At 49.7% G+C, this 25068-nt stretch overlaps 1 protein-coding gene across 1 annotated transcript in view; it reads right to left on the bottom strand.

The window, feature by feature from the left end:
• Window positions 1-2705: 2705 nt before the first annotated feature.
• vsig10 (V-set and immunoglobulin domain containing 10) overlaps window positions 2706-25068 on the bottom strand; it is a 50993-nt gene continuing 28630 nt past the window's right edge. The window contains 5 exon segments of the mRNA XM_038787939.1: window positions 2706-2779; window positions 23348-23374; window positions 23377-23397; window positions 23400-23482; window positions 23938-23950. Of these exon segments, the coding sequence (XP_038643867.1) occupies window positions 2706-2779; window positions 23348-23374; window positions 23377-23397; window positions 23400-23482; window positions 23938-23950 (218 nt within the window).

Genomic DNA, 25068 nt, shown 5'->3' with positions numbered 1-25068 from the left:
AGGGGCTGGTTTAGCTCATTCGGCTAAATCGCTGGCTTTTAAAGCAGACCAAGCAGGCCAGCAGCACGGTTCGATTCCGTACCAGCCTCCCCGGACAGGCGCCGGAACGTGGCGACTAGGGGCTTTTCACAGTAACTTCATTGAAGCCTACTCGTGACAATAAGCGATTTTCATTTCATTTTTCATTTCAGATGGAGGCAAGGTAGAGGGCAAAGTGGAAAATGAAGCTCAAGTCATCTCTGGTGGCTTACATATTTATACATTGGTGTAATTTCATACGAGAAATTAAGCCAAATCCTAATGGGGTTGGTGTAAATCCTGGATGGGATTTGCTGTTAAAAGTGGAGCAGAAGCCTTGTTTAAAAGTACTTTGGAAAATGTGGACTGGATTTCGTACTGCACACCACTAATGGAAAGTATTGTTGTGAACGAAGGTGTCATAGTGTTTAAAAAAAAAAGTAAAAGTTATTGTCTTTGAGCCAGGGTTCCATTCTGGAATCTTTCCGTCCAGTTATATCAACTGGGATTGTAACACTATCGCAAATCAATTGCTGATACCCTTGGAAATTGAGTCAAGTCGGGATGGTGTGCAAATTTCGATGGAATGGCAAAGCCCACAAGTAACAGTCTCGGCTGGTTCTTGAACTTTACACCAATCCAATGCAATATGTAGTTTTATCTACTTCCTCAAGACAAGGATCCTCGTAGCCACACATATGACACATTCGTATTGTACCTGCCCAGTGTTCTGCCTGTGAGCACTGCTCCACACTCTGGTTTTATATTATTGTCCAGAGGTATTCTGACATTCTATAAGCAGAGTGTCATCCAACTGTTAGTAGTCCTTCAAGTTTTTTTAATGTTTCGACCTCTAATTGGTGACCAGTGTCCTGGATCTGCCTCGTAGCACCAGTAAAACAAATGTAAGGAGGCATAATAGGATGCGATCTGCCCAGCAATAGTTCGACATCTGCTTAGCGAAAGGCATGATGAGATGCAACTTTCCAAGTACTGAGATTAGCAGGCATCGAGATAGAATCAGGTATAGAAGCAGGTATAAATAGCCTATTGGTAGAAACAGTTTATCTAGACAACAGAGATCAGTGGAGGTATATACATGCTAATTTCTAGAGTCAAGGAATTTGAGAGGAAGACAGTCAAATACACAGAATGCACAATCAAAGGGAAAGCATGGTATCATTTCCAGTACCCTCAGAAGCAGAAAGGTCAGTTTACGATTAACAGCATGAGAGGCCAATTTTACATCCAAGTCTTAGAAGCAAGGCTGCGTAGAAACCTTCGTAAAGGCAGTTTAAATTTCTTTGCTGGACCAGGAAAAGACATTTCCCCAGACTTGATTATGAGCCCTGTTTTATGTGGCAACTATAACCTGGATTTGACATATAAATTTATTTAATTTGGATGTTGTTTGGTGAAAAGGGAAGTTCATGGATCATAGATATTTTGGAATAAGGTATACATTCTACATAAACTGTGTATTTAGTGCTGCATATACTTAATTGTCTTAGGGTATTGTAGTCCTGTTCATGTGTTTTTCTAAAAATTTAATAATCTTTAATAATTGTTACATGATGTCTGGGCTGGTTATTCTCACTGGGATTCCCCGTGTCTTCGCACACCAAACAAAACTATACACCCCACGTGAACAGTGTTTCAAGTTGGGATACACTCGCAGATACCATCAGCGTGATTGGTGCACGAGCCAGAAGTGGTAACCTGGAAGGTGCAGGGAGGACAGGCCATGTTTATGATTCCCTTTTCTTCCCCTTCCTGGGCAGACTAGCTCTGGAACTAAAAAAAAAAAACTGTTATTCACCTTAGGAGGATTAATCTGCCCTGATCAGCAGAGGTCAGCCGTCATCCAGAGACCAGAAGCATCCTCCATCTGTTCCAGTGGGCATTTCCCCATTCCCACAGGGCTTGGTGGCCTGACGTATTGGTTGATGTTTGGTGATGAATCTGTACATTTAAGGGGGAGAGGCCTTTGCGGAGCCCCTCCTCCTTTCTTGTGCAATGCAGCTGAAGCTGAACTGGTACAAATTGTGACACAAGTGCAGCAGCTGAAAGGATGCAGTTGTCATTCTCCTAGATGAGCTGCTAAACAAGCTGGAGGGCCTCACCTACCATTTTTATATCGCCATCCACTCCGATGATAGTCAGTCTTTTTTTGCGCTGTCAGCAGATGAATACTTTAACACTGGGCCTACTGGTGGGGAGCATTTAAAACGAGTTTCCCTTCCTGTAGGTAGGGTGCCAACAAAGGCTGATGGGTCACACACGGTGCTTTAAAGGGTTAGAAAGGACCAGGATGGGGAAGAGAATTACGGTGTTCTTTACCCACAGAAAGTCCTATATGGTCAGTGTTTCACATGGCCTCATACTCTAACTCCTACTGCCTGGTTTAGAACTCTGGGCAGAGGTATGACAGTGAGTGTCTGGGACCCCAAAACCTGACTGCTCCAGGCAGGTGGAGCTCCTCAGCCTAGCCCAGCCATTGTCATCTAAATATTCCACCCACTACTGCGAGATTATTTTATTTCCCATTCACAGTAAAATCTCTTAAGCTTGCTGAAATCCTGTCCTATGGACTTTGGATTGTCCATCAGGTTCATCGCCCTTTAACCAAAACAAAAAAGAATGATTAATTCAGTATCTGTTAACTCAACAACAGAAATTGCCTACTTTTAAACGTCCGATTCATTTCTTTCCTCATGCGGGAGCTGTTCATTAGAAGTTGTTTGTGGGCCATCAGAAGAAACTGCAAAAGAAAATCAGACAGCATATAAACCAAAGTTTCATTGAGCACACGTCATAACATGCCTAACACTATGTTTGAATTAATGGTTTTAACAGTAAAACAAAAAGCAATTACATAATAAAATAATTTGTGCACATGGTCATATGGATTCTAAAGGACGTAGTAGAATTCCATGGCTAATGCATGACTCATGTATCTTTATGCTTTTGCAGTTAGAGTGCTGTTGGTGACTGTATCAGTCTGAGTGCTGTTGGTGACTGTATCAGTCTGAAAATGAATATTCTGCCAAGGTTCTTGTTTATCTTTCAGGCTCTCCCGATCGTTATACCAAAGGACTTTTTTCGAAAAGTGGACACAATCATTTCGGACTTTGTATGGACGGGGAAGATTGGATTGGATTTGTTTATTGTCACGTGTACCAAGGTACAGTGAAAAGCATTTTTCTACGAGCGGCTCAACAGATCATTAAGTACATGGGAAGAAAAGGGAATAAGAGAGCCATGGTTTCCGGAAGATCCTGCTAAAGAGGCAGAGAGAGCCGGGGGGGGGGGGGGGGGGGGGGGGGGGGTTGGCATTGCTGAACTTGCTTCATTATTATTGGGCGGCAAATGTAGACAAGGTGCGGCGGAGGTGGGAAGGACAGGGAGTAGAGTGGTTAGGATGGAAGAGGAATCTTGTAAGGGGTCTTGTTTAGCACCATGGTGATGGCAGCGTTGCCAATGGCTCCAAGTAGGTATTCAGGGAGCCCGGTGGTGCAGTCCACGGTGAAGATATGGAATCAGTTGAGGGAGAATTTTAGGGTGGAAGGGTTGTCGGTGCAAACGCCGCTGTGCGATAATCATGGGTTTGAGCTGGGGGAGGGGGGGGTGGATAATTTATACCGGAAGTGGAGGGAAGTTGGACTGGTCAAGGTGAGGGTTTTGTATTTGGAGGAAGAGTTCACCAGTCTCGAGGAGCTAAGGGAGAGGGTAGAGCTGCCGAGGGGAGTGAGTTCAGGTATCTGCAGGTTAGGGACTTTGTGCGAAAGGTCTGTAGGGGGTTCCCTCGGTTGCCGGGATACACCCTGCTGGAGCGACTGCTGCTTCCGGATGTGGAAGGGGAGGGATGAATTGGGATATATACAAGTGACTGGGGGAGCAGGGAGGTGAGTGGGCGGTGAAGATCAAGGAGAAATGGGAAGCAGAGTTGGGAGGGGAGGTCACCTGGACCAGACGGACGACACACCAGGGTTCTAAAAGAGATCGCTTTTCGACAATGTTTGGGAAGCTGTTGGGGAGGGACGAAGCGTCCCCCTTCAAGCGGGATGGGGCACATCGGTTGCTCCCGCCCAAGCCAAAGGCTGCATTAGTCTGCTTTCACAGCTACCAGATGAAGAAGGTGGTGCTGCGATGGACTAAGCAGAACTCTGAAGTGGAAGGCAGTGGCAATCGAATATGATCATAGTGGAGCTGGCGAGAAGGCAGGTGGCCTTCAATAGGGTGAAGGCAGCACTTTACAAAAGCGGAGTGCGTTCTGGAGTGGTCTACCCAGCAAAATTGAGGGTCACACACAATTCCAGGATCACTTCTTCAAGATGGCAGAGGAGGCGCAGGCATTCGTGAAGGCCGAGGGACTTGGATTGAACTGGAAATGATGGAAGGGGACTTTGTTTTAAAAAGATGGGGTGCTGGAGGGCTATGTATTTTATTTGTGGCTCGTTATTCTTTTTGGATTATGATAGTTTTTTTTAAAATTCCAATTGAAGGGCAATTTAATGTGGCCAATCCACGTACCCTGCACATCTTTAGGTTGTTAGCATGAGACCCACTCAGACATGGGGAGAATGTGCAAACTCCATACAGACAGTGACCCGGGGTCGGGATCAAACCCAGGTTCTCGGCACCATGAGGCAGCAGTGCTAACCACTGTCCCATATTGCCGCCCCGGTATTGAAAATTGTTTTGGGGGATTGTTCGTAGAATGGGGTTGCTTCTTTCTTTGGAATTTTGTAGTATTAGGGGTTGGTGTAGGTATATGGAAATGGAGAACAGAGTAAGGGTGGTTGGGAGTGGATAGGGGGTTTTGAGATATTAACGTGGTCGTGAAGGGCTCCTTGGGTTTCGTTTTGGTGATTATTGGGAGAGGGGGACTCTGGCAGGATGCTACCCTGCTAGCAAACTGCAGTTCGCTAGTAAATGGGAGCAAAGTGGGAGGAGGGGCTGTGGTCTGCTAATCCTGCTTTGCTTGTACACGTTTTGGAGCACCTAGGAGGTTTGAATGGTGGGGGGATGGGGATAGGACCAATGTCAAGAGAAAGTAGTTGGGGGGTTTGGGGGAGCGGTAGGTTGCCGATGGAGACCGAGGTCTGTTCTTTGCCCCATCTGATGGATGGGGCCAGGTGTCATCTTGGGGGGGGGGGGGGGGGGGGGGGGCATGCTGCTGGTTGGTGCATGGTGTGGGGGTGGGAGTACCCTCCCATGGGGGATGATGGTTGGTCCAAGCAGCAGGCAGGGGTGACACCCTTCCGATTCGGTTGGTGACGTGGAATGTGCGAGGGGGCTAGGTGATCTGATAAAACGGGCAAGAGTTATTGCTCATCTGTAGAGTTTGAGGACCGGTGTGGTGCTATTACAGGAGACTCGCTTGCAGATGAAGGACCAGGTACGGTTCCGTAAGGGTTGGGTAAGCCACGTATTTCACTCGGGCTTTGATAATAGGGCCCCGAGGTAGTGATCTAAGAGAGTCCAATTTCAGATACAGATTGTGGTAGCAGATCATAGGGACAGATAGTTGATGGTCTTGGTGGTGCTGGAGGGCAGGTCAGCGACTATCCCAGATATGGATACGCAGCAATTGATCCTGGGGGGGGGGGGGGGAGGTAGATAGGTGCTGTTGTCGGCACCCAGGGGCAAGGAGTTCTCCTTTTTCGTGCAGGTGCATAAGGTCTATTTGCGCATTAATTTCTGTATTATGGGAAGGTCTCTGTTGCCGAGTGCTCGGGGAGCATAATATTCTGCAATTGTTACTTCAGATCATGTCCCACACCTGGTCGATGTGGTGCTGGAGAGGGGACCACCCCAACAGCAGGCCTTGAGTTTAGATGGAGGACTGTTGGCAGGTTTAGTGTAAGGGTGGCGAGGGCAATTGGTAAGTCTGCAGGGTTCAACAAAAATGGGGAGGTCTCATCCTTGACGCAATGGGAGATAATTACATGCAAGGTGCAGGCTGATAGTGAGGCTAGGGAGGAGCGTCAGCAGTTGGTGGATGAAATTCTGGAGGTATGGTATGCAGAAGACCCCAACCTCGAACTATTGGCTAGTAGGAAGAAACTGCAGATGCAGTTTAATCTGCTATCTATAGGGCGGTGCGCCAGCTGTGGAGGGCTAGGCGGGCGATGTATGAATATATGGAGAATTGTTGGCTGGCCAGTTGAGGCGGCAGACAGCTTCCCGAGAGATTGTTCAAATGCGAGATATGCTGCGTCCGAGAAGGTGAATGGAATGTTTGAAGTGTTCAAGGAGAGGTTATATAAGTCAGAACTGCCAGAGGATCAGTCAGACATGGGGGAGGTTTTAGAGGGGTTGGTGCGTCCTACATTGGATAAAGAAGATCAGGAAGGGTTAGAAGACCCACTGGGGTAGAGGAAGATTAGAAGACAATCAGAAACATGCAGATGGGCAAGACGCTGGGGCCAGATGTGTTCCCGGTGGAATTTTATGAAAGGTTTGCCAACGGGCTGATACTGCTGCTAGTGGAGTCTTTTTTGAGGATTTAATAGCTCGGGGTTGCTCCCGGAGACACTGGTGCAGGCATCCATCTCACTCCTTCTGAAGAAGGATAAAGACTCAGTGGAGTACGAGTCATTTCAGCTAATCTCTTAATTGCATGTGGACACTAAGATCTTGGCGAAGGTGCTGGTGCTCAGGTGGAGGTGTATGTCTCCCGAGCATTGTTGGGAAGGATCAAACAAGGTTTATGAGGGGTAGGCGGTTGTCCTTTAATGCGTCCCGCATGTTAAATGTGATTTTGTCCCCACCTGGGGGCAGGGATGGGGGGGGGGGGGGGGGGGGGTGTAAACAGGATGTTGTTGTGGCACTGGGTGCAGAAAAGGTTTCCACAGGGTAGAGTGGAACTACTTGTTTGCAGTGGTTTGGGATTGGGCCCACGTTTGTGTTGTGGGTGAGACAGTTATACAAGGAACCCAAGACTCGTGTTCGCATGAATTGTGTGAGCTCAAAGTGTTTCCAGTTTCAAACGGGAACGAGGCAAGGGTCCCTCTTATTTGCATTGGTGATGGAGCCATTGGCCATCGCATTGAGGAATTCGGGTGAATGGCAGGGAATAGTGAGGGGGGGGGGGGTGGGGGGGAATGGAGCACAGGGTGTCCTTGTACGCGGATGACTTGTTCTTGTACATTGCGGACCCAGTCCCTACAATGGGGAGCATAATGGTGCTGCTGAAGGGATTTGGCATGTTCTCTGGGTACAAATTAAATCTCAAGAGCGAGTGTTTTTCTTTCTTTGCTAAAATGTATTTTATTCCAAACTTATTCAGACAGTTACAAACATAAATAATCCGGGGAACACACTCCCCAAATCGGTTTTACAGTCTGTACAAATTTTTGCCTTTTTTCACCCTGTGCCCCCCACCCACATCCCCTGCGATGAACAGCTCCTCAAACATGGCCACGAACAATCCCCACCATGACAAAAAGCCCTCTGCTGAACCCCTCAGTTCAAACTTAATTTTCTCCAACTGGAGGAAATCGTAAACATTCCCTAGCCAGACTGCTACACCTAGCAGCGATGCCGACCACCATTAGAGTTAAATTCTCCATTGGGCAGAGAGGCGAAGGTCACGCCATCAGCCTTCCTCCCTCCATCAGCTCCGGCTTCGTCACCATAGGGTCTGGCCCCACAATCTTTGCTAACGTCCCAAACACTCCTGCCCTGTATCTCTCCAGCTTCTCACACCCCTAGAACATATGCACGTGGTTTGCTGGTCCCTACCTACACTTGCCACTCCCTTGAAGAAACCACTCATCCTTGTCCGAGTCATATGCGCCCTGTGTACCATCTTAAATTGCATCGAGCTCATCCTCGCATATGACAAGCTCGTATTCACCCTACGCAGTGCCTCACTCCACAACCTCTCTCCCCCTCCCCAACTCCTCCTCCTATTTCTCCTTGATCCTCACCACCTGCACACCTCCCTGCTCGCCCGATCAACCATATCTCCCCAATCCTACACTCCCCTTCCATGTCCTGAAGCAACAACAGTTCCAATAGAGCATACATCGGCAGCCTGGGAAACCCTTCCCACATCTTCCATGCAAAGTCCCTTACTTGTAAATTCCTAAATTCACTTCCCCTCGGAAGCTCTACCCTCTCCCTCAGCTCCTCTATGCTCGCAAACCTCTCTTCCAGATATAAATCCCTTGCCCTCACCAGCCCCACCTCTTTCCACTTTCTATACATATCGTCCACGCCCCCCAGCTTAGATCCATGGTTCTCACACAGCGCGTTAACACCGACATCGCTTCTATCCTACAATGTCTCCTCAGCTGGTTCCATACCTTAATTGTGGATTGTACAACCGGACTCTCCGCATATCTCCTTGCTGTCGGCGGTAGTGCTGCCATCACCGTCAGGCTGGACCCCCTACAGGACTCTTCCTCCCTCCTAACCCATTCTACCCCCTCTCCTTCCCACCACCACCACCTCACTTTCTCCACATTCGCCGCCCAAAAGTAATGAAGTTAGTTAGGTGACGCCAACCCCCTTTCTGTCTCAGCCTCTGCAGCAAGGCCCTCTTCATCCTTGGCACCTTCCCCTCGCATACATACTCTGAAATGGCTGTATCCAACATCTGAAAAAAGGCCTTGGAATAAAAATTGGAAGCGTCTGAAACATAAATACGAACCTTGGCAGGATACTCATTTTCACCACTTGAACCAACGTCCGATGCAGTGTATCCAACCTCCTAAAGTCCTCCCTTATCACCTCCACTAACTTTAAGTTGCACTTGTGTAGCGATGATCAAATACCTAACCCGATCCCTGACCAGCTTGAATGGCAGCCCCCCTAGACTGGCTCTCTGACCCGACTCGTTCACTGGAAACCCCTCATTTTTCCCCATGTTCAGCACATAACCTGAGAAGGCCCAAATCTCTCCAAAAGGCTCATAACCCTCCCCGTATTCTCCAGCAGGTGTGATGTATAATAGTAGGTCGTCTGCATACAGCGACATCCGGTGCTCCCTGCTCCCTCTCCAATCCCCTGTGGTTCTACTGACCCCCTACGGGCCATCCCCAAGGGCTCTATCGCCAGCACACACAATAGCGGCCACAGCGGGCACCCCTGCCTCATTCCCCTATGCAACCCGAGACTCCGTGAGTTAATCTCATTGGTCCATACTACACCGGGGTAGCGTACAACAGATGCATTCATGCCAAAAACTTTGGCCCAAACCTTCCCAGGACCTTGAACAGGTACCGCCACACCACCTGATCAAGTACCTTCTCTGCATCCATTGACACCACCACCTCCGGTACCCGTCCTCTCAACAGGGTCATGATCACATTCAATAATCGCCTTAAGTTGCTGAAGAGTTTCCGGCCCTAAATGAAGCCTGTTTGATCCTCTGCAACCACCCTCAGGGCGCATCCTTCCTTCCTCTCCGTCACTAACTTAGCCAGCACTTTTATGTCCATGTTTAACAGTGATATGGACTTTGGGTGGCAGGCATGGAGTAGGAGGTCACACATTTGGTAGCTCCCGCTTGTGACAAAACATTTGGACCTTCTATCCAGTTTTTTGGGGAATTTCACTGGATAAATCGGTGGAGAGTGAGACAGTGAGGAGAAATCCCCCACCAGTGTATGGAGCAGTGGACTAGAAGTGCCCGTGTAAGGAGACACAGTCAAGCAAGGAAGACGCGTGCAGAGCCGGCAGCACAGGAGAACATGGTGGAGGTGCAGGATCCTGGGGTGGTGGCACAGTGGTCGACAGTACAGCTGGTGAAGCTCTTTGAGGAGAGCTTTGCCAAGCTAAAGAAAGATACGCTGAACCCGATTAAGGCATCGATTGATCGGGTGGAACAGGGTTTAGAAACCCATGGGCAGGCTTTTCAGAAGGTGTAGGAAAAGATGTCTGAGCAAGAGGACTATTTAACTGCTTTGGAGGCCGAGGTGGGGCTGATGAAGGACCACCAGAAAAGGTTGCAGGAGAAGTTGGAGGACTTGAAGAACAGGTCCGGGAGACAGAACCTGAGGATCGTCGGCCTCCCTGAGGACAGTGAGGGTTCGGACACGAGGGCATGAGGCAAGTATGCTGGAAAAGATGATGGGAGATGGGGCACATACACGGCCCTTGGAAGTGTACAGAGTGCATAGAGCTCTTGCAAGGGAGCTGTGAGCGAATGAACCGCCGAGGGCGATGGTGATGCGAATGCACCGGTTCTTGGACAAGGAACAGATTTTGCAGTGGGCCAAGCAGATATGGAGCTGCGTGTGGGAGAACTGTGGGTTGTGCATCCACCAGGACCTGGGCATGGATTTAATAAGGAAAAATCAGCCCTCTTCAAGAAGTTCAGGATGTTGTATCCAGCGCGTCTTTGGGTCACGTTGGAAGGCCAGGGACTTTATTTTGAATCACCGGACGAAGCTATGAACATTATCAAGGACAAAAGGCTGGCAGGGGATTAAGGTCACTGAACCCTGGGGGAGGTCATTGTGGTGGCAATTTGGTCAAAATCACTTCTGTGTTGTTTTGAATATGCAGTGCTCTCTGTAACAAGGGCTATTATTGTTTCTTGTTCCCTTTTTCTTTCTCTGGTTGCTTTTGCTCCTTTCTTTGGTTTTCGTTGTGATAGGTGTTTGAACAGCTGCTCAGAAATGTAAAGTTTACTCTGTTCCATTGGAAGTTGGGTGGAGGGATTTTTTTCTACTGTTTCTTTACTGGGGCCTGTGATGCTTTGAATATGCATTTCCCAAGGCGGGGGGGGGGGAAAGAGAGAAGAGGAGGGAGAACAATGGGGAGGTAGGATATCTGGTGCCATGGGCGGGAGCTACCGAGCTAGCTAGGTTTGCTAGCTCACGGAAGAGTAGTGGGGGATACGTTTGATATGGGGGGTTGGGTTTCTGGTGCTGTAACTAGGGGGGAGGGGCTGCTCTGCTGACGGGGGAATTGTTGCTAGGGGCAAAGGGGAGGTCAAGGACGGCGTATGCCCGAGGGCGGGCCCGAGGAGGCGAGGGACGCGAGCTGGCGGCTGGCCTAAGGGTGATGGCTAATCAGCCAGGGGAGAAAGGGGGTTGAGGGTTAGCCCCCTGACTAGGCTGGTTGGAACATCAGAGGGCTAAATGGGCTGGTTAAGAGGGCTCACGTGTTCACGCAGCTGAGGGGATTGAAGACGGACGTGGCAATGTTACAAGAGACACACCTGAAGGTTATAGACCAGACCAGATTGAGGAAGGGGTGGGTCAGCCAGGTATTTCATTCAGGGCTGGACTCTAAGACCAGGGGGATCGCAATCCTGATTAACAAACGGGTGGCATTTGAGGCAGGGAGAATCGTGTCACACGCGGGGAGCAGGTATATTTTGGTGAGTGGGAAGCTCGAGGGGATGCGGGTGGTACTAGTGAATGGATAGGCACCAAACTGGAATGACCTGGAATTTATGAGGCAGGTGTTAGGTAAGATCCCAGACCTAGAGTCACATAATCTGATCATGGAGGGAGATTTCAATACAGTCATTGATCCAGGATTGGACCGGTCAAAATCTAGGACAGGGAGGGTACCAGCCGTAGCGAAGGAATTAAAGGGGTTTATGGAGCAGATGGGGGGAGTAGACCCATGGAGGTTCGGATGGCCAAGAGTGAAGGAGTTTTCTTTTATCTCCTATGCCCACAAGGTATAGTCTCAGATCTACTTTTTTATCCTGAACAGGGCTCCACTGCCGGGGTGGTTTATACCACGTACCCGGCAATCGCAGTGTTGGATCATGCCCCACATTGGGTGGATCTATGGGCTAGTATGGAGAGAGGGCAGCGTCCCTCATGGAAGTTGGATGTGGGGTGTGTGTGGGCGGGTGAGCAAGTCCATCCAGAACTATTTGGAAATAAATGATACGGGGGAAGTCTCGGCAGCAACGGTGTGGGAAGCTCTGAAGGCAGTGGTTAGAGGGGAATTAATTTCGATACAGGCCCATAGGGAAAAGGTGGAATGAGCAGAGAGGTTTAGGTTGGTTGGGGAGATACTCCTGGTGGATAGGAGATATTCGGAAGCCCCGGACGCGGGCTACTGAAAGAGCGGGGGAGGTTACAGGTGGGGATCGGGCTATTATCGACAGGGAAGGCGGTAGATCAACTGAGGAAGGCAAGGGGAGTGGTGTATGAGTATGGGGAAAAGGCCAGTAGAATGCTAGCAGACCAGCTGAGGGAAAGGGAGGCGGCCAGGGAGATAGGGAGAGTAAAGAACAGAGGTGGGAATGCGGTCCTGGACCGAGTGGGGGTGAATGAAGTGTTTAAGGACTTTTATAGCAAGTTATGTGAGTCGGAACCCCCGGCTGTGGTGGAGGGAATGAGGAAGTTCTTGGGTCAGCTGAGGTTCACTAGGGTGGAGGAAGAACTGGTGGAAGGGCTGGGAGCCCCAATTGAAATCGAGGAAATAATGGAGGGGCTGGAGGTCATGCAGTCGGGCAAGGCCCCAGGGCCGGATGGCTACCCGGTGGAATTCTATAAGAAGTTCTTGGAGATATTGGGCTTACTGCTGGTGAGGGCATTTAATGAGGCAAGGGAGAGGGGTGTCCTTCCCCCAACAATGTCGCAGGCCTTGATCTCATTGATTCTGAAGCTGGGGAAGGATCCTGAGCAATGCGGGTCATACAGGCGATCTCCCTGTGGACGCCAAACTGCTGGCTAAGATATTGGCCACAAGGATAGAGGACTGTGTCCCGGGGGTGATAGGGGAAGACCAGATGGGGTTTGTAAAGGTTAGGCAACTCACGGGTGCGGTTGCTGTATCAGGCACCTGCAGCAAGTGTGGGTACGAATCGGCTGATGTCCGGCTATTTTTATAAAACTCCACCAGGTATCCGTCCGGCCGAAGGGACAAGGCAAGGGTGTCCCCTCTCCCCGCTGTGTTTGCTCTGGCCATAGAGCCATTGGCTATGGCGTTAAGAGCTTCCAGGAACTGGAAAGGGCTGGTCCGGGGGTGGGGGGGGCATCGGGTCTCGCTTTACGCGGATGACCTGCTCCTGTACATTTCGGACATGTTAGAAGGGATGGGGGAGATTATGTGAATTTTGGGGGAATTTGGCAGGTTTAGGGGGTATAAAGTGAATATGGGGAAAAGCGAGATGTTCGCGATCCAGGCGAGGGGGCAGGAGATGAGACTGGGAGAGCACCAATTAAGAATGGTAGGAAGGAGCGTTTGCTCGCTGGGAATCCAGGCTTGTAGAACAAATGAAGAAGGAGGACTTTAGGAGATGGGACATGCTCCCGCTGCCACTGGCAGGAAGGGTACAGACCGTGAAAATGACGGTCCTGGGTGTTGTCTACAGGGAAGGCCATAGAGCTGCTTAGAAGGGCAAAGGGCGCAATATACGAGCATGGGGAGAAGGCCAGCAGAATGCTTGCACAACAACTAAGAGAGAGAAGCGGCCAGGGAAATAGGAAAGGTAGTCAACGGGGAGGGAAACCTGGTAGGACTGAGCAAGGTGTTTAGGGACTTCTATAGCAAGCTGTACACCTCGGAACCCCCACGGGACCAGAGGGGATGAGGTGCTTTTTGGACGGACTGACCATCCCAAGAGTAGGTAGGGGGTTGGTAGACGGGCTGGGGGCCCCGATCAGGACCAAAGTAGTACTGGGGGGCCTGAAGTCAGGGAAAGCCCCGGGGCCGGACGGATACCCGGTGGAGTTTTATAAAAAGTTCTCCGAGATAGTGGGGCCGGTGCTGGTCAGGGTGTTCAATGAGGCAAGAGATAGAGAGGTCTTACCCCCGACTATGTCGTAAGAACAAAGAACAAAGAAAATTACAGCACAGGAACAGGCCCTTCGGCCCTCCCAGACTGCGCCGATCCAGATCCTTTATCTAAACCTGTTGCCTATTTACCACGGTCTACTTCTCTCTGTTCCCCACCTGTTCATATATCTGTCCAGATGCATCTTAAATGATGCTATCGTACCCGCCTCTACCACCTCCGCTGGCAAAGCATTCCAGGCACCCACCACCCTCTGCGTAAAAAACTTTCCACGCACATCTCCCGTAAACTTTTCACCTCTCACCTTGAAATCGTGACCCCTTGTAACTGACACCCCCACTCGTAGTACTATCCCACTTATACTGAAACGGGATAAAGACCCGGAGGCATGTGGGTCCTATAGGCTGATCTCTTTGATTAACGCAGATGCTAAGTTACTGGCCAAGATCTTGGCGTCTAGAATTGAGGACTGTGTACCGGATGTGATTGTGGAGGACCAAACCGGGTTCGTAAAGGGCAGGCAACTGATGGCCAATCTAAAGAGGCTGCTCAATGTGATTATGATGCTCCCGGAAAGCAGGGAGGCAGAGGTAGTGATAGCAATGGATGCCGAAAAGGCTTTCGACCGGGTTGAGTGGGACTATTTATGGGAAGTGCTGGGACGTTTTGGGTTGGGGGTTGGATTCATTGACTGGGTTAGGCTGCTATATCAGGCCCCAAAGGCTAGTGTGAGGATGAACAGGACAACATCTGACAGAGGACGGCATATGGGAAGATGCTTGGAGTAGAGTAAACACGACCGCAACATGCGCCAGGCTCAGGCTGATCCAGTTCAGGGTCGTACATCGGGCCCACATGACGGTGGCCCAGATGAGCAAATTCTTTGGGCTGGAGGACAAATGTGTTAGATGTGCCAGAGGACCAGCGATCCATGTACTCATGTTCTGGGCATGTCCTAAACTAAGGGGGCACTGGCAGGGATTCATGGACGTCATGTCCCGGGTATTGAAAACTAGGGTAGCAATGAGTCCTGAGGTGGCAATTTTTGGGGTTTCTGAGGACCCGGGAGTCCAGGAGGAGAAAGAGGCCGACGTCTTGGCCTTTGCTTCCCTGGTAGCCCGGCGATGAATACTGTTGGCATGGAGGGACTCAAAGCCCCAGCAGTATGGCTTTCGGACATGGCGAGCTTTCTCGGGCTGAAGAAAATTAAGTTCGCCTTGAGAGGATCGCTGTCAGGGATCGCCCGGAGGTGGCAGCCATTCGTTGACTTCTTCGCGGAGAGTTAATCATCAGCAGGGGAAAGGGGGGGGGGGGGGTTTAGGGTAGCGTAGAGTAAGGGGTTGCTTGGGCAGGTTCTTGCGAGAGGAGAGCTGATGCTTGCATTATGTCTTATTTTCTTTTTGTACATTACGGCAAAATGTTGCTGTTGAATATGCCAAAAATACCTCAATAAAATTGTTTATGAAAAATAAAATGACAGTCCTCCCCAGATTTCCATTTGTCTTTCAGTGTCTCCCCACCTTTATCCAGAGGGCCTTTTTTAAACGGGTGAATAAGGTGATTTTGGGCTTTGGCGGGTAAAACCCCGCGATTGAAGAAAGTGTTGTTGGAGCGTAGTCGAAAAGGGTGGGTTGGCGCTGCCGAACCTGTGCAACTACTACTGGGATGCTAATATGGCCATGATTAGAAAGTGGGTAGTGATGGTGGGGGGGAATTAGAAAGTGGGTAGTGATGGTGGGGGGGGGGGGGGGGGGGTCGGGTAGAGGCAGCATCGTGTTAGCACACAAGTTTTGGGGCACTGATAACGGTACCATGCCTGGTGGTAGTGGTGGCTCTGAGAATCTGGGGGCAGTGGAGGAAATATAGGAGAGCAGAGGACGCATCGGTCTGGGCCCCGAATTACAACAAGCCGTCGGTTTGTGCCGGGAAGACTGGATGGAGGGTTTCGGAGATGGCAGAGAGCAGGAATTGAGAGGATGGGAGATCTATTTATAGACAGGAAGAGTAATTTGAACTGCCGGCAGGGAATGGGTTTAGATATCTGTAGGTACAGGATTTTATGAGAAGGCAGGTTCCGACCTTCCTGCTCCTGCCACCACGGGGATACAAAACAGGGTAGTTTCCAGAACATTGGTGGGAGAGGGCAAGGTATCAGATATCTACAAAGAACTTATGGAGTCGGAGGAAACTCAGATAGAGGAACTAAAGGGCAAATGAGAAGATGAGCTATGGGGAGAGATAGAGGCAGGTCTGTGGGCAGATGCCTTAAGCAGGGTTAACACATCCTCATCAGGTGCCGGCTTAGCCTGATACAATTTAAGGTAGTCCACTGGGCACATATGACGGTGGTCCAGATGACCAAGTTCTTTGGGGTAGAGGACAGATGTGCGAGGTGCGCGGGAGGTCCAGCAAATCATGTCCACATGTTTCAGGCATGCCCGAAGCTTAGAGGGTTTTGGCAGGGTTTTTCTCAGGCTATGTCCACGATACTTAAAACACGGGTGGTGCCAAGTCCAGAGGTGGCGATCTTTGGAGAGTCCAGGGAGCGAGAGAGGCCGACGTTTTGGCCTTTGCCTCCCTGGTAGCCCGGAGACGGATACTGTTAATGTGGAGGGACTCCAAGCCCCCGAAATTAGAGACCTGGGTTAGTGACATGGCTGGGTTTCTCAGTCTCGAGAAAATAAAGTTTGCCTTAAGAGGATCAATGTTAGAGTTCGTCCGGAGTTGGCAGCCGTTCGTTGACTTTCTCGGAGAAAATTAAAATGTCAGCAGAGGCAGAAATCTAGAGGGGGGTTAGGCTATTGTTTCATTGATGGGGGTGTGGAGAACGTGATAGGGATGGAAATGTTTTACGTACCATGTTTATGTTGCTGTTGCTGTTATTACTATTTTTAAAAATAAACATTTTATTGAGGTATTTATGGTTTTACAACAACGTACATTAATTTATAAACATAGTGCAAAAGCCATCTTCCTCCCTTACAGGTCCTGCCTTTACTAACCCCCTACTCTAAAATAAGCTAACCCCCAGCCAACCCCCCTTCTGCTGATGATTAATTTGCTGCAAAGAAGTCGGCGAACGGCTGCCACCTCCGGGTGACCCTAACAGTTACCCTCTCAAGGCGAACTTGATTCTCTCCAATCAGAGAAAGCTAGCCATGTCCGATAAACAGGTCTCCGACTTCAGGGGCTTTGAGTCCCTCCAAACTAATAGTATCCGTCTCCGGGCTACCAGGGAAGCAAAGGCCAGAACGTTTGCCTCTTTCTCCTGCATTCCCTGATCTTCCGGCACCCCGAAAATCGCCACCTCTGGACTCATTACCACCCCTGTTTTTAACACCGTGGATAGGACGTCTGCAAACCCCTGCCAGAATCCCCTAAGCTGTGGGCATGTTCAGAACATGTGTACATTGTTCGCTGGTCCTCCCGCACACCTTGCGCACTTATCTTCTACCCCAAAGTACCCCAAACATACCGGGCCCCGGTATTGCGTACTATTGTGGAGGAGGTGTTGTTGTTTATTCTTACTGACTGTGGTCTGTGGGTTAGAAAGTCAAGGATCCAGTTGCAGAGTGACGAGCCAAGTCCTAGGTTCTGGATCTTTGATATGAGCTTGGCTGGGATTATGGTGTTGAAGGCGGAGCTGAGTCAATAAATAGGAGTCTGATGTAGGAGTCCTTATTGTCGAGATGCTCCATGGATGAGTGAAGGGCCAGGGAGATGGCGTCTGCTGTGGACCGGTTGCAGTGATATGCGAATTGCAGTGGATTAAGGCATTCTGGGAGTATGAAGGTGATGTGCTTCATGACCAACCTGCATAACCCACATTTGAGTGGGTACTTCCTTTTCTTTCGTAAAAAAGTGTAATTGTCACCTATGTCATTGTCTTCGGCAGCTCCCGCTTCTCCAGTACCTTGCAAATTGTCCTCAGTAGGTGTGGTGCCAATTCTGCCCCAAACTCCTTATAAAATTCCGCCAGGTAACCGCCCAGGAGCCTTCCCTGACTTCATCCCGCTTATACTCTCCATTACGTCCGTCAGCTATAAAAGGATCCTCTAGCGTCTGCCTCCTCTCCTCATCCAGCTGTGGAAATTCCAGCCCCTTCAAGAACCACTCCATATCTCCCTCTTCACCCACCTTGTGCCTGTCCTGTAACAGTTCCTCATAGTATCCCCTGAATGCCTCATTTATCTTCCCCGGCTCCAACAGCAGCTCCCCCATACCTGTCCGTACCCTCAAGATTTCCCTGAATGCGGCCTGCCTCCATAGGTGATGTGCCAGCATGCTGTTTGCCTTATGTTCATATTGATACTGCTTCCCCTCACCCTCCATAGCTGCCCAAACACTCTTCCCATCATCAACTTGTTGAATTGTCCCTGTAGCTTTTTCGTTTTTGTCAATCCATCCATGGAGGGGGCCCTTGAATACTCCCTATCCACCTCGACTATCTCGCCCAATAATCGTTCCTACTCCTCTCTCCTTTTCCTATCTTCATGTGCCTTGAACAAGATAATCTTCCCCCGAACCACCGTCTTCAATGCCTCCCAGAATGTGGCCGCCAATATCTCTGCATTTTAATTCAACTCCACATAGTCCTTAATGACCGACCGCACCTGATCACAAATCATTCTGTCCGCTAACAGTCCGATTCAACCTCCATCCCGGCCTCTGCTCCCGTCCCGAGCCAAGCCGAACCTCCAGCCAGTGTGGCGCATGGTCAGAGATTACTATCCCCGTGTAGTCCGCCCCCACTACCACCTCATGGCTCACCACAACAAAACTCAATTCTGGAGTACACCTTATACACATGCAAGAAGGAGTAACCCCCCCCCAGTTCTCAAGTCTTCATGGGTCCACCACATCCATCCTTTCCATAAACCCTCCCAGCTCGTTTGCCATCTGCTGCCTTCCCATTGACCTGGGACGTGACTGTGCACTCTCATCTCCAGCACACAATTAAAGTCCCCTCCCATAATCAACTCTGGAATCACTCCCAGCAACCCACTCATAAACCCCTCATCATCCCAATTCGATGCATATACATTCATTAGCACCACTGCCATCCCCTCCAACACCCCACTCACCATCAGATGGTCCCACCCGAGTCCCTCACTTCCTACACACTAACAAACCCCATAATTTACTCAGCAAAATGGCCACACCCAGCAACTTCAATTCAAACTCCGAGAAATATCGGACACACTCTCTCCCTTTCTTAGCCTGACCTGGTCCATCACGTGGAGGTGCATCTCCTGCAGAAAGACCACCCCTGCCTTCAGACTCGTTAGGTGCACAAAGAGCCTAGATTGCGTCACAGGCCATTGAGCCCCCACACGTTTGATATTATAAGCCTTACCGGGGCTTACGCCTCCATTCCTCTCTACCATCCGCCATCCTCCTCTATTGGCTCTGTTCCCTTTAATTTCACCCTGTACTGGTCCCATCAAGATGGCCCCCATCTCCGGCCCCAACTATGTTTCTTCTCCAACCCAGCCACGTCGCATCTCCCTCCCCTCTCAGCCATCTCCCCCACCTCACTCCTGTTCACCAGCATTACCTGCCAGCGTGACAACTCCTGTCTGAAGGCTCCTCCTATTAATCTCCCTACCCTCTCCTCTTTGATCTGTGTAAGCTGCTGCCCCCGTGGACCTCCCCCACCCAAAGATACATCCAAAGCCACAGGTCACCTCCTCCCAAAACTAAATACCACCCCAGGTAGCAGGAGGGGGGGGGAAACATTTGCCCCCTTACAAACTTATTACCCCTGCAACAAATAGTCAAACCAATGAAAACCTTCACCAGGAAGAAAAGAAAATTCCCCCACCCACCGAACTCCATTTTGCCAACTCCTCTGTCTCCCATTGAAGTTCAGTTCTCCCCCAGTTTGTACTCTTTAACAAAGTCACTGGCCACTTCTGGAGTTTCAAAACAATACTCCCGGCATTCAAAAGTCACCCACAGTTTTGCCGGGTAGAACACCCCAAACCTAATCTGCCATCGATAAAGCACCGCTTTGGTCCTGTTGAATCCAGCACATCTTTTTGCCCATTCCACTCCAATTTCCTGGCATATTCGGACTTGTTCCCCACCCATTCACAGTTCCGTTTCTCTCTGGTCCCCTGCAGGATCTTTTCCTTCTCCACAAACTTGTGGAGTCTTACAATCACTGTCCGCGGCAGATTCCCCGCTGTGGGCTACTACCTTAGAGACCTGTGCGCTCTACTCACCTCTGGGGCCTTTTCCAGCATCCCCTCCGCCACCAGCACCCTCAAGACCTATCTCGTGGCACTTGTGTCTTTCACTCCTTCAGGCAGGCCGACAATACGCAGGTTCTGCCTTCTAGACCCATTCTCCTTCTCCTCCACCTTTGCTCTTAACGTCTTGCAAAGGTCTCCCAGGTGCCCTACCACTGTATCCAATGCCACCACCCAATCTGTGGTCTGACAACACCCTCTCCATATCTCTGCCCATCGAGTCTGCACCGCCCTTGGAAAGAACACCCTACTCAAGCCCATACCTCCACCCTAATCCTCGTAACTCAGTAACCCCAACTCACCTTTTTGGACACTTAGGGCAATTCATCATGGCCAATCCACCTAACCTGCACAACTTTGGACTGTGGGAGGAAATCGGAGCACCTGGAGGAAACCCACACAGGTACGGGGAGAATGTGCAGACTCTGCACAGACAGTGACCCAAGCCAGGAATTGACCCTGGGACCCCTGAGCTGTGAAGCTACAGTGCTAACCACTGTGCTACATAACAAATAAATAACCAACATCCGTGCCCCACCCTCTTTGCCGTGCTCCCTCCCCCCGCTGACTTAACTATCCTGGAAGATGTCCATCCCTGGACAAACCCCTCTACAGACCCTCTCAAGTTGCTTGACTTTTTCCAGCCAGAGGAATTCCGCAAGGTCGTTAATCCACAGCCCTGGTTTTGGCTGCTTCGAGTCCCTTCATCCCAACAGGATCCGTATCCGGGTTACCAGAGAGGCAAAGGCCAAAAGGTCGGCCTCTCTCACTCCCTGGACTCCCACGTCTTCCGACACTCCAAAAATTGACAATTCTGGACTCGGGACCACCGTCACCGTCAGCACCTCAGGCATCATCATAGAATCATAGAATGTACAGTGCAGAAGGAGGCCATGCAGCCCATTGATCTGCACCAGCTCTTGGAAAGAGCACCCTACCCAAGCCCACACCTCCAGCCTATCCCCACAACCCAGCAACCCTACCCAACACTAATGGTGATTTTGGACACTAAGGGCAATTTAGCCTGGCCATCCACCTAACCTGCATATCTTTGGACTGTGGGAGGGAAACCGGAGCACCCGGAGGAAACCCACTCACACACGGGGAGAACGTGCAGACTCCACACAGTGACCCAAGCCAAGAATCGAACCTGGGACCCTGGCGCTACCCTTCATGCCAGTGAACCCCCACCCAAATCCCTCCAGCTTCGGACAGGTCCAAAACATGTGGATACCGTCCACACCTATCCTCCACCCCCTCAAAAAACCTGCTTGTTATGGCCAAAGTCATATACGCCCTGTGGACTACTTTAAATTCAATGAGCCCAAGTCTAACGTACAGAGAAGATGCATTCACCCTTCTCAGAGCCTTCTCTCACAATCCAGCCTCCAGCACCCTCCCCAGCTCTTCCTCCCACTTCTGCTCAACTTCTCCTATCGGGGCACCCTCCCAGTCCATTAATTCTTTATAAATGTCTGACACCATGCCCTCACCAACTCCTGTTTTCAACACCACTTTGCCTGCAACCCCCGGAGGGGGGTGGGGGGGGGGGGGGGGGGGGGCAGGTCAGGAAAGGATGGCAGCTGTTTCCTCACATAGTTTTGCACCTGTAAGTACCGGAAACCCGTTCCCGCTGGGTGGCTTATACTCCTCTACCAGCCCCTCCAAGCTCAGAAAGCTTCACCCCACGAATAAGTCCCCAAACAGCTCAATCCCCGCCCATCTCCACCCCTTGAACACCAAATCCAGCCCCCTGGTACAAACCTGCTATTCCCACAGATCGGAGGCCAAACCGAGGCCCCCTCCAGCCTCCGCTGCCGCCACCGTCCCCACATCTTCAGGGCCATCACCATTACCGGACTTGTGGAGCAGCTGGCCCCCTCCAAAGCGGCGTACTCACAGAGTACGCCACACAACGGGTCAACGGCCTCCGATGCTATGCCCCCGACTGGCTGAGTTCCCATCGGCGTGGCGCACGTTGGTCTCATCCATTGGGAACTCAGCGTGACGGCTGCAGACTAAGTCCAGCGCCACCACCATCGGGGTGAGGGCTGATCCATGTGCGGGAGAAGGGGGGGGGGGGGGAAACGACATTATTTGGGGCTGGGGCGCTGTGGTGGGGGGAGGGGTTGGGGGTGCATGATTCGGCGGAAGGGGAGACTAATTTACGGGCCGGGTCCGCGAGCGGCCTCCGCCATGAAGCAGGGTGCGGCCGCTGCAGGCGTGGCCGCGGACCCGACAATTCTCTGGGGCATATCGGCAGCAAGAGCCAGCTGCACTATGCTGCTGTCCTGCTAGCCTCCAGCAAAACGGGGAATTGGTGGCCGTTTTGCGCCAGTTTTTCTGGCGTAAAACGCCACCGTTCCCATGCCGGCGTGGGGACATACACTACAAATCGGATAATCCAGCCTGATACCTTGTTTAAGGGTATAAGCCTTTAGAGACAGAGTCTCCATATTTTGTTTCATGACTTGGTTACAAGATTTCACATGGACTACCCTAGTACACCAGTACCAGTAATTTGGCAGAATTACAATGGCAACTGAGTGTGATCCCGCTGACTTCCTCCAAGGAAGAAAACATTATATGGTAATGTTGTCAGCCAGGTTGATCATTTTTTTATGCTTACGGATTTAGTAAAATATAAAGATGACAGAGGTTGATCAACAGTGTATATTCATTACTATTAATCACCACTACAGCAACTTGCACTTGTATAGCATATTCAAAAGTAGAAAACATGAAAAAGCTCGACACAGTTCCAAGGAGACGTGGATGTCGAGCCAAGGAAAGAATAATTCGCAGGGTGACCAAAACGTGGGAGGTTGGTTTTAAGAGCGGGGCTTTAAAAGAAAGACAATCGAGGTGGAGAGCATCAGGAATGGAATTCCACAGGCCTGAAGGACATGTGGGTTATTGGTGGTTTCATAAGGTGTTTGCGAAGGAAGGAATAAATGATGCACCGTGGCATTATGGCATATATATTTTGGCATATTTAGGAATCAGAGTATTTGTGATAGTCAATGCAAATATCAATAATGTGATTATTTATGTGCAGATGTACATTCTTCATTTGCAGATACCATTTTTACTATACAGAGCCCTCTATTTTAGTCAAATCACAAACATATTGGAGAATATACAAATGAAATTCTCTGCTCCCCAAGATGTCGGATGTATAGTACAGTAAGATTGATCTGAGGTACGTCACAAAAATGTTAAAAAGCGGAATACTACTCCCAGCCAAAAATCTATGTGAGTACTATTGTAATTGTAATATAAATATTCTTTAAACTGAACAAAAATAGGATAGGACGCATTTCCACATCATTTCAGACCAAAAGCTATTTACCTTCTACGGAAGTATGACCATTCATCATCTGGCAGATTGATGATTAACAAAGAGGTTATTCCTGATGCACCCTCATCCGCAAAGTCATTCTCTTCCTCAGAGTCCACTAAGGTAAAAATAGTAGAACCCGTTTGCCTACAAATGAAGAAAGATGTGGGCAAAAAAGGTTATTGGCAAGACAAAGCTGTGCTAGAGTTAAGCAAACACGTGTGACAATCTTGTACACAACAATGTTGGTTAAAATTATGATCTGCAATCTTCTCTTTCCAGGATGTAGTTTAGGGGAAACACCATATCAGCAATATAATATTATTAGTTTTATCACCACAGCTGGATTTTTCCCCCCACCATTGTTCAACACCATCTATTCAACAAAGGCTTAAACACTCCACAATCACAAATACTCTTTTTGAATTGAATGGTTCCACAACTTTGATACCAGAGAGAAAGTTACTAATTGCTGACCCCCCCCCCCACCCCCCACCCCCCCCACCCCCCCCACCCCCCCCCCCACCTCTTCCCCCCCCCCCACAAGAGTTCAATCCTGACCTGGTCATTTTAACATTTTACAAAAGAACAAAAATACTTACCAAAAATGCCTTCCTGAAAAGAAAAGATAAAGCAAAATGTCAATACTTCACAGTGCAGTTCAAAAGCATGTCAGATAAATCTAGCAATCAGTTAATGGTTTAAAATAACATCACCTTCAAAAGAAAACTACATTTGACAGAAATCTTTGGATCCTCACCATCTTCAGGTGATTGTCCCGGAAGACGGGAGAATAGCCAATGTTGTTCCTTTGTCTAAGAAGGGTAGCAAGGATAATCCAGGGAACTACAGGCCGGTGAGCCTTACGTCAGTGGTAGGGAAATTACTGGAGAGAATTCTTCGAGACAGGATCTACACCATTTGGAAGCAAATGGACGTATTAGCGAGAGGCAGCATGGTTTTGTGAAGGGGAGGTCATGTCTCACTAACTTAATAGAGTTTTTCGAAGAGGTCACAAAGATGATTGATGCAGGTAGGGCAGTGGATGTTGTCTATATGAACTTCAGTAAGGCCTTTGACAAGGTCCCTCATGGTAGACTGGTACAAAAGGTGAAGTCACACGGGATCAGGGCTGGCAAGGTGGATACAGAACTGGCTAGGTCAGAGAAGGCAGAGAGTAGCAATGGAAGGGTGCTTTTCTAATTGGAGGGCTGTGACTAGTGGCGTTCCGCAGGGATAAGTGCTGGGACCTTTGCTGTTTGTAGTATATATAAATGATTTGGAGGAAAATGTAACTGGTCTGATTAGTAAGTTTGCAGACGACACAAAAGGTTGGTGGAATTGCGGATAGTGATGAGGACTGTCAGAGGATACGGCAGGGTTTAGATCGTTTGGAGTCTTGGGTGGAGAGATGGCAGATGGAGTTTAATCCAGAAAAATGTGAGGTAATGCATTTTGGAAGGTCTAATGCAGGTAGGGAATATACAGTGAATGGTAGAACCCTCAAGAGTATTGAAAGCCTGAGAGATCTAGGTGTACAGGTCCACAGGTCACCGAAAGGGGCAACACAGGTGGAGAAGGTAGTCAAGAAGGCATACGGCATGCTTGCCTTCATTGGCCGGGGCATTGAGTATAAGAATTGGCAAGTCATGTTGCAGCTGTATCGAACCTTAGTTAGGCCACATTTGGAGTATAGTGTTCAATTCTGGTCGCCACACTACCAGAAGGATGTG

This window comes from Scyliorhinus canicula, chromosome 1 (assembly GCF_902713615.1).
Source record: "Scyliorhinus canicula chromosome 1, sScyCan1.1, whole genome shotgun sequence".
Classification (NCBI taxonomy): domain Eukaryota; kingdom Metazoa; phylum Chordata; class Chondrichthyes; order Carcharhiniformes; family Scyliorhinidae; genus Scyliorhinus; species Scyliorhinus canicula.
Note: the sequence above shows the minus strand (reverse complement) of the source record. Positions and strands in the feature narration are given on the sequence as shown.